At 45.1% G+C, this 17,103-nt stretch overlaps 2 protein-coding genes across 2 annotated transcripts; both read left to right on the top strand.

The window, feature by feature from the left end:
• The first annotated feature begins 4,390 nt into the window (after positions 1 to 4,390).
• On the top strand, positions 4,391 to 8,662 carry LOC119724041. Its single transcript, XM_038194963.1, has 2 exons — positions 4,391 to 4,560; positions 8,210 to 8,662. The coding sequence occupies exon 2, from the start codon at positions 8,234 to 8,236 to the stop codon at positions 8,660 to 8,662; it is 429 nt and encodes a 142-aa protein (XP_038050891.1). The 5' UTR covers positions 4,391 to 4,560; positions 8,210 to 8,233.
• Positions 8,663 to 9,308: 646 nt separating this feature from the next.
• Positions 9,309 to 14,753, top strand: LOC119724042. The gene has a single exon (XM_038194964.1). The coding sequence runs from the start codon at positions 9,309 to 9,311 to the stop codon at positions 14,751 to 14,753; it is 5,445 nt and encodes a 1,814-aa protein (XP_038050892.1).
• The last annotated feature ends 2,350 nt before the right edge of the window (positions 14,754 to 17,103 follow it).

The raw sequence follows: 17,103 nt of genomic DNA on the forward strand, positions 1-17,103 counted from the left end.
TCCCTCCATCTGCCGGCCATGATTAATGCATCTAACCGCTGGTATCGTGCTAACATCTCCGAGAGTCTGCCCCGAGACGACTACTCATCAGTCGTGATGAGTGACGTCCCGGAGTGTTTGGTTAACAGCTCGGAGACTGGGGACCAGACTGCCTGCACTGAGTGGGACTACCACTTTGAACACGGCAAAAAGACCATTGTTAGTGACGTAAGTTGGTTTCCATATTTTTCTCACATGCACCCATTGTCTGTCAGACTGATGTTCCAGAATAGGAGAGATATATACATTTGGAAATTGGTTGCAGGCAGGCGAACTCCGTGTCTAACATTTTAATGTCATAGCATTTAACTTTTAAACAATTTCAAAAACAATGCCTTGTACTCAGACATAATGGTGAAGTACGACTGTGTGCATTTATGAGTTAAACATGATGTTTAGTGTGTCTAACCAGAACCGTTCACTAAGCGTTTATATAAGATAAACACCAGTTAAACTCCAGCTGGACAATGCAATCGGTATCACGGTTTGTAAATTGTTTGCCTGAAAGTCCAATTTCTAGTACAAGCCGCTGCAAACTTCCACCGGCTCTTTGAGGCTTTTTTGGGTACATGGAAACTGCATATTAATGAATCTGACTAAACATTGAGCCACCTACACGCGTTACAGCGTTTATAAATTGTTGCAAAAAAGCGTTTATAATGTGTTCAAAAGGTAAACACTGGGTTTAGTTTTACAGTGTATGAACCTGATTTCACGCGAATTGTTGACGAATTTGTACAAAATAACACTTAATTCTAGTAATTCGTGTATAAACAGACCATAATTTGAGCTCATGGTAGATGAGAAACATCACATTACTTAAACTTGTTGCAGTATGGTTTGGGGGTATTTACCCCCCAATATTTTGAAAAGACTGCCCTTTTCCATTCAAATGCCCTTTTTTCACCGGCACTTATCCCCGCCCTAATATTTTGTAAAGAGTGCCCTCCCCCCCCCCCCCCCCCAAGTGCCCTTTTTTCAAGAGTGCCCTTTTTTCTGAACAAGTGCCCTTTTAAAAAAGAATTCGTGCCCTTTTGTGTCCCATCGGCCGTTCCGGCTCCCGGAACTTCCGGGAGCACCATATAATATAAAACCGATGACTGTGCACACTAATGGACAATATTATTGTCCATTAGTGTGCACAGTCATCGGTTTTGAACAGCGCCCCCATTGACAGATGGTACCAGCCATCACTACGGTATGAATTTCCTTGAATCAAAATTGGTGTCGGAAATGTAAGCCCAACCGCAGGCTCTTAATAACGGAGAACGATATCCACATTCGTGCGGCAGGACGCGTAGCGACTCGGACTTAATTTGCCTTATGAACTCGGCTTAGAGGTGCCTCGTAAAAAAGCCAAACTTGTGCCAGCCCCCTTTGTGACCTTAATCTTGCAATAATCTGCAGATCGCAGAGTGTTTCCAATTGTTTGCCCTCCGGTCATAGAACTGAGTGTGGTCTTTAAAGTTGAACCAACTTACTTATCAGGCTTCGGAGTGTGCCGACGACACGCGCTTGTTCCTTGCTCTATGGCTTTATCAACAACTTGATGCGGATACGCACGCATAGCGCATGCGGTACAGTACATTGTACCCAAGTACCAAGGGAGTTTGCTTTACTAGAAATGCGGTAACATATTTTGGTACCAGACTAATTGATTCCATTCCTCGGAATCGATAGCACCACGGTCTATCGAACATTTTGAAAGTAAGTCAGCCGTGGTCAGATTATCATAAAAATTTATTTGGTTTTTTTTTGGTGTTTTTTTTAACAACAGAATAATAAGGTTTCGTTTGCTCGAGACCCCGTTTGATCTCGAAACTTTTGATCCGAGACCGAGACCGAGATCGAGTTTTTTTAGTCGAGACTTTGAACTTGTCGAGATCTGAGAAAATCGATCTCGAGACCGGTCTCGATACCAAGACCTGCCTCGAGACCTACATCACTGCTCTGTTGATGGAACAAATGCTTCTCTGAAGTCAATGAAGGTCAGGACTGCTGTCGGATTATTGCTCTTAACCTTCTTGATTATCGCCTCGACAGTTGTTGACCCCGAATCCATTCTGGTTATCTCTGAGCTAGGTGTGGGTTGATCGCGTCGCGTAGCCGATGAGTATCATGCGGTTGAACATCTTGGCGATCGTATGTTGTCAGTTTTTACCGAGATCACCAGATTTGGGCACGGCTACTAGTACGGTGTTTGACAGCAACCACTAGCTGCCTGTTGACTTCGTTGTTGATCACAGGGCAAGGTTGCAGGTTTCCAGAAACGTGTTGGCAATCTAACCATTCTTGAAGACTTCCGGAGGCATAGGAGATATGCCGTCTGGGCCTGCGCTCTTCCCCTTCTGCAGTGTCCACTTGACCTTGGCCAGCTCAGTGGCGGTGAGTGGTCCGCCGTCGGTGTTGAGGTTAGTGAGGATGTCATCACTATCGTCAGGAAGCTTTGATCGCGAGCACTAATCTTAACCCGCTCCATCTCCGGAACACACTCCCTCATCGCCTTATCAGCATTTGCTGTGACAAACTGCTCACACCGATCACTTGGGTTGTTTGATTCCTCCAGAATCTGGAAGCGGTTGTGCACAGTACACCCTCACGTTGACATCCCAAATTATTGCTTAATTGCTTTCAGTGTGGGAATTTCCCTTGTACTTCCGGGATGCAATTGTTTTGTGAGCGGGCAAGTAGAGTCATTTACCTTAATACGCATGCGTGGAACCTATAAAGTGCATGGGTACATTTTCTTTCTTTAACTTTGTTATTTAATCAAGAATTGGTACTGATCGATGAAACAATTTTCCCCTGTGTCATGGATGTCTTGAGGATTGTTTTAAGTTAAGTTCGAGAATCATTCCGTTACCATGCGCATTATGGTCATTGACTGTACTTGGTTGCCGGAAAACAACGTACTTGCTTCCCAGTGTCACGGTCTCACTTCTCCGACGTGCTAGCTTCTCCGGATGGATTCGGCGGACAGTTGAGCTCGTTAGCGTGCACGTTACATGAGCACGATACATGCTGATGTGTCCGCTATGCTTACTTTTCCTCGGGCTTTATTACAAAGCCTATTAATAACACAGAGAGGGACATCCAAGAATGTGTTATGTAACACTTCCCCCATCATTCTGATTTGTGTTCCCGTCGTACGTCATGCATGTGTGTGTGTGCGTGTGTGTTCATGGAGGAATAATTAAGAACCAACTCCTTGGTCCGTGTTCCTTGCTCGTTCTTGGTTTATTTTGTCTTTATTTTTGCAACCATGCGGCTTAAAATAAATGTGCATTTCAAGTCTTTTTTTGGTTATTGGGATCATGGAGGAAGGAAACCATGTTGGGAGTTGTGCGCGCCACGAAAATTCTGGATTCGACTGGTACCCATACAAATATCCTATGATATTACGTGCACCAGTACAACCCCGAAGAACTCAGCACACAAATAAAGTTGACAAAAAAATGTACCCCACTGCGCAATTATGTGAAATTTCCCTTTCGGAGAAGCTAGCACACTGGAGAAGTGAGACCGTGACACTGGATGCTGCTACTGATCATACATGTAGGCTAAATAATGCAAACGAACCAGCAAAGTCGCGAGTGCCTTTGATTTATGGCTGAGCCTCTGTTAGTCTGATTCCTTGACCTGATTCCCCAACACCCCGACGTCTATGATTATCGTAGGTCAGGCAACCGCCATCAGGCTAAAAATAAATATGATGGTCCTTTTTTAAAGCTCGGCTTCATTTCCGCTTTGGCTTAATCATTGATATCATCTGACCTCAGTCAACCTCGTACCCAGTGCTCACTTTATTTCCAACCTTGTTTCCAATAGTAAACCCCGGATAGCAAGCTTTCTTCCTGTATCCTGATTCGATACCGCAATTGGCTAGTAATGGATTTTTATCGTGTACTTGGTGCTATTATTCGAAACGTACAGTACATGTTTTCGCGATCATTCGTCCACGCCTTCTCGAAAATACTAATTTCCTTTCCAATTTGCATATGAAATATGATATACTGCATGTTGTCTCGATATAAGATCGTAACAGTTTAATTTTAAAAATCGTGTTTTCGTAACTCACGCCGTGCTCGCGCTGCGACGAATTGACTCTGTTTTTACCCCAGACACCGCATACAAAAAGAAACGCTAATGTAACGCATATTCAGGCACCAGACTGTTGCTCATTTGCATACGTGTTCAAAAATGTTGCACATGCAAATGATCCAATACCAGGGTAAGAGAGCAGGTAGTGATGGGCGCGTACTGTTCGACACCCTGGGGACGAGGTTGGACCTCAGTATCCTCAGAAATAGTCAGAATCTTTTGGTCTGGGAACCAGACTGAGTCTCTTTGTTATCCGACTAAGACCGCTTTTGACTCTGACATGAAATACACGTTTCAATGGGACTTCCGCGTCTAGAATTTACTCATTATGATTTAGTTCTTGCGGCATTATTATCTAGATGTAGTGTAGCCGAATTCTTTCACAGAACGCGAGGGATCGTGTCGTCTCACTATAAATTGGTAAGTAGCAATAATCATTAACCCTAACGTTTATAGTGCTCTTTGGGGGGCAAGTACCGAACACCACAGAATATACACGTGTTGTGTACACTTGTATAAGAAGTGCATACTACAGCGTGTACAGAATTACTACTCAGTAGTATTTTGTAGCTTTATCAGGTGAGGTTAGTTAAAGCAATTGCTCTGCGGACAGGCTGTTATAGGGGGGAAATGTCTTCCCGGTTGCAATTTCACCTGCGTAAAGGATGTTGGAAAGCAGCACATTTAGAGTGTGGGCTTGGAAACTCATTATTGCTGGTAGTTTATAGACAGGCGCTTTGGATAACCTCCTTTGTTTAATTATGGATGATGAAGACTTTAATAGGCCTAATGGTGAAGGGGAACATTTCAGTCGAATGAAAAACAAAACGAAATCGAACGGTTACATATTGTATCGATTGTTAACAAAAACGAGGAACTGTGGAGATAAAACGGAGTTCAGTATAAACAAAAATATAGTTTAAAGGGATTTTACGTGTTGGAACTGTGCCGCACCCAATTGGGCTACAAAATGCGTTTTAAAGTTTACAAAATGCGAATTAAAGTTAACTGGAAAGAGCTTTTTTTTAAAAGTAGGTCTTAAACGCCCACACAGCCATCCTTTAAAAACTGAGCGTTTTGGACTTTTGTGTTATTCTTGCGAGAACGAATTTCGGGGGGCAAAATTTTGACTCTCAAAAATTGAGCTGTTGGATGCTAGTCGTTAATCCTGCGACACAATGTTCCACCAGTGTATCGCGTTCTGATGACGTGCGAGAAGCAACATTTTGTGTTTTGATGCTGTGTGAATTTTATGATACACACATAATGTTACAGTGTGCCGTATATTGAATGGATCGATCGACACGGCTGGAAATACGTAGGTGCGTGCCACAAAATGTCCATCGCGCCATAAGTAATCAATCGGTTTGTTTTCTCGTCTTTTTTCGGGAACGGTAAGACATCAGGTTATTTTCCTTTTAACCAGACCTGTGAAATAGGATAGGTAAATAATCCAAAACATTCAGGCCGTAATGCCCCTTAAAGTCATTCATAATGGTCAAACGTTCAGCGTTGACAGCTTAGTCAGAGTTTCCTGTTCAAGTCCGGGTCTGAAGGTTATTTCACTTCACCGGTATGTGGTGATTCCCCCGTGTGTGTTTTCCAGGAACGTACGTGGGTCCACTGAGGTCAAAAGGTGACGGGTTATTTGCTTTAGTTTTGATTGAAGCTGTCAAATGGCTGTTGTTTTGGGGATGAGGCTTCCTTACATTGCAGGCCTATCCCTATATTTCATCATTAACCGGCCGCCATTGCTCGTGTTAGTAAGGCGACGCAACATTTGAAGACCATGACCTTGAACATTGTATGTACGACCCTTTGACATTTCAATTGCATTGCATGCATTATGAAAATCATTTGACCGCAACTTGAACCACGCACTACTAACGCGTCATGCTGCACAGTTATGCACGTCGATCGTCAAGTATCCTGTTGAAATTCTGTTGAATGACTTCCAGTGGGGATTTCCAATATTATGTGGGCTTGTAACAGTACATGACATTATCATTGATAGACAGGTTGGGATATAATGTGTTACCACTGGAGCTTCGGCATGCCCGGCCATGATCCATTCCTACCAGGTTTTGGGGCGTGGTATGGGAACAATAAATTCATGTGACAGTATAGGGCTGGGTCGGAATTCTCACCAACTGGTCATGGATTGTTTTTGTCTCATTTTTGCCTTTAACTCCAAAGAAAAAAATCTTCAGTCCGGTGCAACTTAACCTTCCCTTCGGGCGCAGGATTTCTTAATCATTTATCGTTTGTGATATTTTATATTATATGACTTGAAAGAGAAGTTTTGATTTGGTATACATATTAAATCACTCTATAATTATTTCTATGGAACGATTGAATTGTTTCGAAACAAGCACGCACCGGCACCTATATACGTGTTCGTCACCTTTCATAATGTGGTTTTGATAAAATATTAAAATAATGGCCTTGTGGTTTGCCACCAATTAAAAACTTCACTTTCAGTAAAGGCATACCGTAAACATAGTATAACACTTTGTCTTTAAAGATCACACTGTTAATATGCAAATCAGTTGGGCCCAAACCAGCGCCTTGGTTCAAAATCGTCCCTTTGAGGTTTTGGGGGCGGTGCATCGCTAGATTGGGTACAAGTGATATGCATAAAAACAGTGGCCAGGTGAGGTTGCTGTTTGCACTGTATTTTTAATGCACTGCATGCATAGCGCCAGCTGCGCTAGCGAGGATATCGTTTACCGCGCTACGGCCGGATGAATAACAACTAGCGCCTTGACCAAGGCTAACGAATCAGTAGCGTGGCAAGGTCAATTTTATTGGGGGCGGGGTAGATTTGAAAAAAGGGCTCTCGCCCATCCGTATATACTGAAAGGTAGACATGTTTTTTTCACCGCTCATCCGGACTCCGTCAAATAAAAAAAACGAGGGGGGGGGGGGGGCTTGGCTGGACACCATCTTCCTATGGGGGGGGGGGGGGGGTTGCTGTTTAAACTGGACGATTATGGGACTATCGGAACAAAAGATGGCGAATTTTAATGGCAGCACAGTTGACGACGTTAGCGCGATATTCCAAGAAAAGACACTAGTTAAAAAAGGCGCTCGTTGAAAAAAGAAAAGGGCAGTTCTGAATAAAGGGCACTTTTTTACAAATGTTGGGGGGGGGGGGGGAGGGAACCACCCCCAACCTCCTCCACCCCCCACCCCGCCACCCCCATCCCCCGCTGGCTTTGCCACTGCGAATGTTGATGGTGTTGGTATAGGTTAAATTTTAACTGTAGATTGTTGCTTCTTATCAACTGGTGGAAATGCGAGTTATAGAACTTTCCACCAATGACAGTCAGCCATTTATGCATTCAGCGTGTGACGTAATCAACAGTCCAATGAAATTACTCGAGATATCCGCGCGTCCATGAACACGTTTAAATACCTACTGCTTTCATCATCACAACATGTGGGTGGAAATCAATTTTAGAACCCCTGTGATTATTGTTCCAGTTAAAAATACAACTTTTAAACTGTCAATTTCAGCTGTATCGTGTTTTTAATCCTATAATCACATTAAAGTGTAACCTTTTTTTCATGATTATTATTTTTTTAAAAGACAATTAGAAATATTTAGGTTGGCAACTGGCGGACAACTGGTAAATTTGAATTTGCATGCCATGTGTTTTTTGTCCGTGCATTTTAGGCGACGCACTTTAACAGAAATAACTAAACAAATCAATTTTCAAAATATATTGCTCTTTTTTTTCTGGCATTACAGCATGCATGCAGTTATGAGTTATCCATACCCAATTTTTATGGGGGATTTTTTTTTGTAAATTTATTAAACAGCTTCGGCTCCGGCTATTAATTCCCCAATATATTAACGTGTAACTGTCTCATAATAAAAAAAGCCTTTGAATGAGCAGATAATGAGTGGAGTGCCGTGTCTTTTTATTCTCTCGAAAGTATAGTTCAAATCTAGTTTTCTCTAATTTCTCTAAAGTAGGACGATATCCATAATCATAATTTGGAAAGGAGCGCATTGATTAACTAGCACGTTAATGTTACTTACATGTTCCTCCGTACATTTCAGGTTTTAGCTGATTGAATTTTCAACATGGTGTTTGATCAGACAGTCCACGTATGCAACTCCTCGACAGAGAAAATCTACGTGCGGACGACGTACGAGAAATGGCAGCAGCTGAAATTCTCCACGGAGGTCAAGCTTCTGTCCGGCACTACTACCGGAGGAGGCTTCAATCTTGAGCAGGCCCGGGGCGACTTCACAGAGGGTTTCACGGCGCTGGCCCCTCACCACACGCTCAAGATGATCGGCTCCTTTTTCTCAGCCGAGGCCGACCGGACGGATTCCGTTGAGGCTAAGCGGGTCAACATCAGCCGTAACTACCGGGTGCCTAACCGTCACGCCATCATAGTCACGCCGCAGAAGACCCTGCAAGTAGTCCGTGGAGGTGACCGATGGAAGAAACGATGCCAAGAGTTCTGCCCCTTCGTGTTCCGTAAGGATTCCGAAAAAATAATGTGACCTTTTTTGCTCAGAAATGATTGACCGATTAGCACACTTAAAATTTAACTCACTATATGAAGTGTCGTTCCCCCTATAACTTAAGGGGATGACACACCAAGGAGTAACAGCCTTTGAAGTGTTGTTTATCCTTGGAGGAAGTAATTGAAGAGGTTTTACAACGCACATACCGAAGGCATCTCATCTTTTGGGTGTGGTTATACGCATGAAAAAAAGACTCTTTACAAAACACAATCCTATTCATAAGATGAAAGTTACGTCCGGGTGATGCAAATTCAATATTGAGTTTTGCCCTTCACCGAAGTGTAAATGTTGCGGGTAGGAAAGTTTTCCAGTTCGTTCGTGACGTCATAGGCGTAGAATTTTCTTCGTCAACAGAGGGCGCTCTCAGCGCGCCAGCATTGTCACATATTTGTCAAGTTTGTAGAAATCCGTCAAAAGGTTCCTTTGATTTTGCATCATTATTCGATACGCCCAATGTTATTGAACCGCATTCGCATTCGCATTCAACTTCTGAGTGTACAAAACCCGTCACACATTTTGCTATGGTACAATACATGGGAAACAGTTAAATCGTCATCAAAGGAGTCCTTTTTTGTTGTCATCCGTCACATTAAGTTCAATAACAGCGTCATAAATCGACAACATGAGTACTACGTCACCAAGTCATGAAGATGATGTCAAGCCGGAAGATTCGGCCAGTCAGTGCAGCCATACGACAAGCACCTCATCCAGCAGGAGAGCCAGAATGGAGGCCATGGTGAGGAGTGCTGCACTTCAAGCAGAAGTTGAAGCTCTTAAAGAACAACAAGAGCTTGAGCTACAGGAATTGAGGCTCCACCAAAGGAGAACTGAGCTTCAAATGAAAACCAAGCTCAGCTGTGCAGAAGCGGAGGCAAAAGTTTATGCCCAGTTCGATGACGAGAAAACAACCCCAGTTTCTTCATCTCAGTCAACACCATCTCCCCCTGATGAAGACTCCCCATCGCAGCCCGATCCATCACCGCATGATGATGATACAAGCGGTGACACAGTCCCATACCCCATTGAAGATCATCAATCGTCAACGCCGCAAGAAACGCCACCCCCTACCGAAGCCATCCATGAGATGTTGCGACAATCAAAGCAACAGCAGCAGAGCCTCATTGAGACATTGCAGTTACCGAAAGCAGAGCTGATGTGCTACGAAGGAGATCCCCTCAAGTTTTGGGAATTTTGGAGAGCTTTCGAGGTGAATGTAGACAGCACGACAATAAGCAACGCTGCCAAGCTGACAAGACTTCTTCATTACTGCAAGGGGGAAGCACGCAGAGTGATTCAAGCATGCTCTGTGATGGAGTCGACACAAGGTTATGCTCGAGCCAAAACCTTGTTGAAGGAGAGATTTGGAAACAAATATAAAGTTGCTGATGCATGGATGAAGAAAGTCACCCGAGGCCAAACAGTGTCACCCCATGATGGAAAAGCCATCAGAGAAATGGCAGATGAGCTGAAAGTCTGCTACGAAACCCTCCAGGCTATGGGCTACGAAAATGAGATGGCACACCAGAGTTTTCTGAGAGACATTGTTGAGCGCTTGCCCAACTACTTGCGCTATCGATGGGTCCGAAAGGTCAGAGACCTCGAAAGGAAGGAAGATCGAATGCCGAAGGTGAAGGATCTTGTGGCCTACATAGATGATGTAGCAGAAGAGGAGAATAACCCTGTGTATGGTACATCTACTTGGGAGAGAAGCCGTGATGTTCCTCAGAAAAGACGCACACAGCCAAGACAGAGAGGGTCCTTTGCAGTGGCATCTGTACCAGAGAGAGTAGTCACCAGAGAGTGTTCTCTATGCAAGGGAGAACACACCCTATTTGGTTGCCAGCAGTTCAAGGCAAAGTCACCACAAGACAGGCTGAGTTATGCCAAGCAAGAGAGATTGTGCTTCAACTGTCTGCGCAGAGGTCACATGACATCAGCGTGCAGGCTGAACAGGACATGTACTGTTTCTGGTTGTGGAAGGAAACATACAAAATTCCTTCACATCCCGCAGACAATGCAGCAGCGTGAAGAAGCAGCGTCCCAAGCCAACACATCACTAGATGCCCCGGTACAGAATGGCTACATTGATTCAGCCGCTGAAGCAAGTTGCAGTAACGTCACAGGGGCCGGCAGGACCGTGCTGCCCATTGTCCCTGTTCGAGTGAAAGCTGCCGGCGGCAGTGTCTTCATCCGCACCCATGCATTGTTGGACACTGGTTCCACAAATACATTCTGTACAGAACACTTGGCACGACAGCTTGGAGTTGAAGGGGCCAAACAAAGGCTCAACCTGACAACACTTGACAAGATGGGCAGCTCCATAGACACCACAAGAGTGAGCTTGATTGTGGACTCGGGACCAGCCACAGACCGTATAGAGTTGCCAAATGTGTTCACCAAACACAAGATCAACATTCAGAGTACCCACATGGCCAAGATGGAAGAGATAGCTGGACTACCCTACCTGCAGGGTATTGACCTACCGTTTGCAGGCGAGAATGAAGTTGGACTCCTGATTGGTCAAGATATTCCGAGAGCACTGATGCCTCTCGAAATAAGAAGAGGAAAGGCAAAGGACGGACCCTATGCTGTGCGAACGGCATTGGGATGGTCGCTACATGGCCCAGTGAACAAAGTCGGCACAACAGAGCAGAACACTCATGCTACCTCTACCTTCATTCAAGGAGACATCGGCCTGGAAGAACAGGTTCATAAGTTTTGGAAGCTGGAGGCATCCGATACACTACATGATGAAAGAGGCATGTCAGTGAACGACCAAAGAGCTCTGAAGATGTGGAAAGGTGGAATAAGCATTGATGGAGGACATTATCAGTTACCAGTGCCATTCAAGCGTCATCCTCCATGCCTGCCAAATAATCGGTGGTTAGCAGAACAGAGGTTGCAGAGTCTTGCAAGAAAGCTTGGCAAAGATGACAGTCTCCGTCGTAAGTACCAAGAAGGCATCGAGGACTTACTCAAGAAGGGGTATGCTGAGGAAGTAGAGAAACAAGAATGTCAGTCTGAAGATCAGGCTATCTGGTATCTTCCTCACCACCCAGTTTTCCACCCCATGAAACCCGACAAACTACGCATCGTGTTCGATTGTGCAGCTAAGAGCGGAGGTGTGTCTCTCAATGATGAAGTTCTGCAAGGGCCAGATCTGACAAATAAACTTACCGGAGTCTTGCTGAGATTCAGACAGGGACCAGTCGCCTTCATGGCAGATGTGGAGGCCATGTTTCATCAAGTTCGAGTACCAGTGGAAGAACGAGATGTGTTGAGGTTCCTATGGTGGCCATCCGGCGACATGACTCATCAACCAAAGGTGTACCGGATGTGTGTGCACCTGTTCGGCGGGACCTGGAGCCCCAGTTGCTGCAATTTTGCACTGCGCCAAACAGCCGATGATAACCAAGACCAGTTCAGTCCTGAAGCTGTAGAAATTGTGAAGCGCAATTTCTATGTTGACGACTGCCTGGTTTCCGTCGAGTCTGAAGAGAAGGCTGTGAATCTATCGGATGAGCTGAGAAATCTGCTGCAAAGAGGCGGATTCAAATTGACCAAGTGGCTGAGTAACAAACCAAGTGTCCTGAAGTCCATCCCTACTGAAGAACGATCCAAGCAGTTGAAGGGTCTTGACCTAAACCTTGATGCTCTACCTGTTGACAGAGCCTTGGGCGTCAGCTGGGATGTTGAAAGAGACTGTTTGGGATACAAGTTGTCACATAAGGACAAGCCCCTGACGAGACGTGGGCTATTGAGCATTGTGTCATCAATCTATGACCCCCTGGGATATGCCAACCCGTTCATCCTGAGAGCGAGACTGCTACTCCAGGAGCTGACAAGAATGAAGCTGGGATGGGATGATCCAGTGCCAGAAGAGCACCGACAAATATGGCAAGGTTGGTCAGAAGAGCTAGCAGAGATGAAGGAGTTTGAAGTTAACAGATGTGTGAAGCCACATGGCTTTGGCACAGTGACAGAATACCAGTTGCATCATTTTGCAGATGCCTCAGAGAAGGCTTATGGAGCAGTGTCCTACCTTGTCATGAAGAACACCAGCAGTGAGCTACACAGCAGTCTGGTGATGGCCAAGTCTCATCTAGCGCCATTAAAAACAATGACGATACCTCGTCTTGAGCTTGCAGCAGCGACCCTTGCTGCTAAGCTTGATGTTGCAGTGAAGAGAGAGTTAGATGTACAGGAACCGATCCACTCGACATTCTGGACAGATAGCACCATTGTGCTGCAGTACATTAGAAGTACAGACGGGAGGTTTCGCACATTTGCAGCCAACAGGATAGCTACCATACATAATGCATCAGAAGCAAGTCAGTGGCATTATGTAGACACAAAGTCAAACCCTGCTGATGACATATCAAGAGGGATGTCAGCCGGTGAGCTTAAGAAGAGCACAAGGTGGCTACAAGGACCAGAGTTCCTCCTAATGCCACAAAAACACTGGCCGAAGGAACCACAAGTTATGGATCCCCTAAGACAGAGTGATCCGGAGCTTAAGAAAAGCAAGGAGCAAGTGCAGATATTTGCTGTAGATTCCGAAGAGAACAAGGGGACAGACAAACTACTCCAACACTACTCATCGTGGCACAGGCTGAAGAAGGCTGTAGCATGGATCTTGCGAGTGAGAGAGTACTTGCAGAACAAGAATGGACGTGTGCCAAGTGACATGAAGAAGCCACTAACAGTAGATGATCTTGACAAGGCAGAACAAGCAATCATCAGACACGTTCAACGACAAGCCTACACAGATGAATACCAGACACTGCACACAACCGCCAACCCTGTGAAGAAATCCAGTCCTCTCTACAGACTGGACCCAAAAATCAACAGTGAAGGAGTGATGTGCGTCGGAGGGAGATTGAAGAATTCCAAGCTGCAGACACAAGAAAAACATCCTGTCATCCTTCCAAAGAAGAATCACATTGTCGAGCTATTGGTGAGACACTTTCATGCTGTATCAGGTCACTCAGGGAGAGAGCATGTTATGTCGTTGATGAGACAGCGGTACTGGGTGATCGGAGGAAGAACCACAGTACGACAGGTGTTGCATGATTGTTTTGTGTGCAAACGCCGATCAGCTTCACCCAGCATTCAGAAGATGGCCAATCTACCTGAAGACCGAGTAACCCCTGAGAAACCGCCATTCAACTACGTAGGGGTAGACTGTTTCGGGCCATTTTTGGTCAAGCAAGGCCGAAGTCAAGTGAAAAGATACGGCTGTATCTTTACCTGTTTGGCGATTAGAGCAGTTCACATCGAAGTTCTGCATTCTATGGAGACCGACTCCTTTCTCAATGCCTTGCAGCGATTCATGGCCAGACGCGGTCAACCAGAACTTATCAGATGCGACAACGGCACCAATTTTGTCGGAGCTGAGCGTGAGCTGAGGGAAGGGATTAAACGATGGAACAAGCAGCAGGTCCACGAGTATCTTCTTCAAAAGGGAATCAGATGGAAATTCAACCCACCGGCAGCGTCCCACATGGGAGGACCCTGGGAGAGACAGATCAGAACAGTCAGGAAAATTCTGAACACTGTAATGAAGCAGCAAGTTCTGCATGACGAAAGCCTATCAACCATGATGTGCTTGGTTGAATCAGTGATCAACGGACGCCCACTTACAGTAGTATCTGATGACGCGAGAGATCCAGAACCCTTGACGCCAAACCATCTTCTCCTGTTGCGTCAGAACAGCGCATTGCCAGTCGATGTATTCCAGAAGCAAGACCAGTTCAGCCGTAAAAGGTGGCGACATGTGCAGTATCTTGCGGATGTCTTTTGGCGCAGATGGATACGAGAGTATCTACCCACACTGCAGCAGAGAGGCAAGTGGAACGAGCCAGTACGGAACATTGAGGTCGGAGACATCGTTCTCATTGTGGAGGATCAACCGAGAAACCAGTGGTCCTTGGGGAGAGTCGTCGAGATCTACGCTGGTGAAGACAAGCTGGTCCGATCGGCAAAAATAAAGACAAGGTCAACCACACTCGTCAGGCCCATCCACAAGCTATGTCTGATGGAGTCTGCAGAAGCCAAGGAGAAATGAGGTATCAACCTTTATATTGGAGTGCTTTACACCAGTTTTGGAGTACGGAGTAGGCAAGAGGAGAGCATCATTGTGTCATTTGTGGAATTTACACATGTAAATGATGTCATGCATTGAAGTATGACAGAGGTGCGAGCCTAGCGCCGCCTCTTTTTTGAGCCTTTGAATTGGCCACACTCCACCCTACATGTATCAGGCTGAATCGCACACCTGTGGAGCACCGGAACAAGTCAAGAGAGAAACAGTCATCTCGGACAATCGAACATTTCTGAGTTGGACTGCGCAATCTTCGAGAACATTGCAAGACATATTTTATCCATGATTGACAATGATCAGAGTGCCACTTTAAGTTTGTCAAATCAAGTGATTTTCAGATTTATGCAAGTTGCATTGAAATGTTGCTTAATTGTGTTATAATTGTTGTTATTACTGCATATGATTACTGCCCAAATTGGATCTCATCTTGAAATTCTACTGATTGTGGTAAAACATTTTTCAAGACACCGTAGGTATGTGATTTGTATTGCATGTGACAGTGTTGCCAATCTCTGAAAATAGTTTGGATTTGATTATGCATGGTTTGAATTCCTTGTGAAATTTGCTACTGCTCAAGAGAAAGTTACAGTGGAATTCTGAGTAGATGAAGCACAAATGCATGTATTTCTATCAGATCTGGAGTCAAGTTGTAAAACAAGCAGTTTTTCTATTTGCAGTTGATTTCCCCATGATGGATCAGTTAATGTTCAGCGTATTATAGCCACATGTTAAAATGTTCATGTTTGTTATTTACTAAAGTAGCAGTTTTAGAAACTAGTTCATAGTTCAAGTTAAAGGAGCAACATAGTTCAGTGTAATTTTAGTAAATGATCATAATTTAGTATTCTCATTTAAGGGGCCGGGATGTTGCGGGTAGGAAAGTTTTCCAGTTCGTTCGTGACGTCATAGGCGTAGAATTTTCTTCGTCAACAGAGGGCGCTCTCAGCGCGCCAGCATTGTCACATATTTGTCAAGTTTGTAGAAATCCGTCAAAAGGTTCCTTTGATTTTGCATCATTATTCGATACGCCCAATGTTATTGAACCGCATTCGCATTCGCATTCAACTTCTGAGTGTACAAAACCCGTCACACATTTTGCTATGGTACAATACATGGGAAACAGTTAAATCGTCATCAAAGGAGTCCTTTTTTGTTGTCATCCGTCACAGTAAACACAGACTGTATTACCCCCCCCCCCCCCCCCCCACCAGTGAAGTCAGAAAACATCACTTGGGTGGGACTCGAACCCACGACTTCGTGCTTTCTAGTGCAGAAGTCTTACCATTCTAGATCTGATCGTCCACCGACGGTTCGATTCTGATGTAGCAGCCGGGGGGGGGGGGGGGGGGGGTAAACACACTGCGTATACAGTGTTTATACGTCGGTGAATGGCAAAACCCTATATTGAAAACACAATTCATTGTATTATTTTAATTCGTAGGAGAAAAGAAAAGGAGTCCGTCTCTTTGGCAACGGCTGCGAGGAACTCCACCGAAAGTTAGAAAAACGGAAACATGCCAGGTCTGTGGCCGATGAGGGCGCTCGTCAAACAATCTCGAGATCTCTCTTGGTGAGGAGGAGCGTGTGGGGCTTCGACTTCGGCAACAACCGTGTATAAACCTCTGTGCATGACTTCGCGTAGTGATGCATAATTCACTAGCAAACTATACCTGACCGCTAAACGTATTTTTCCCCAAGTGGATCGAGTCAAGCCTTACAAGTGCGCCCTCTGTCGCTGCCAACTTCCCCTGAAATTGAATCTTCTGCACCGAAATGATCCATATTGCCGGCGATCCTAGGAGGGGGAGGGGGTGGGGACAGGTGGGACATGCCCCGCCCCACCCCAATATGTTTTGGGAGACGCAATGGCGATGTCCCCCAATATTTCTCGCATTGCATATAGATGTTTGTGTTTACCATCCACAGTGACCTTAATTTTCAAAATGTTATTTCCAGCTTGTCATAACGCAAATGTTTTATAATTCCAACACCCTTTTTGCGTGAATTCATCAGTGAACAGGGAGCACGTTCCCCTGTGCCCCTTGAGGCTTGCTCCCCCTCCCCCTGCCGTTCCTCCCCCTCCCTGAGGCTCCCCGTGATACGGCCCCTCCCCGCCCGGGGTTGAGGAACGCAGAAAATGATCGTTTCATTGTTAGAAACACGCTGTTAAGTGCCCTCTCTATAAAATAAGGCCCCGCTAAGTGTCCCATACAGATTAAAATGACCATCAGGCCCTTGTGTCTTTTAGCATCATTTCCCTTCATGTCCCAATTCTCTCAATACCACACAAGATCCAACAAGGACTGCTAATAAG

The sequence above is a fragment of the Patiria miniata genome, unplaced genomic scaffold, assembly GCF_015706575.1.
Source record: "Patiria miniata isolate m_02_andy unplaced genomic scaffold, ASM1570657v1 HiC_scaffold_17, whole genome shotgun sequence".
Lineage (NCBI taxonomy): Eukaryota > Metazoa > Echinodermata > Asteroidea > Valvatida > Asterinidae > Patiria > Patiria miniata.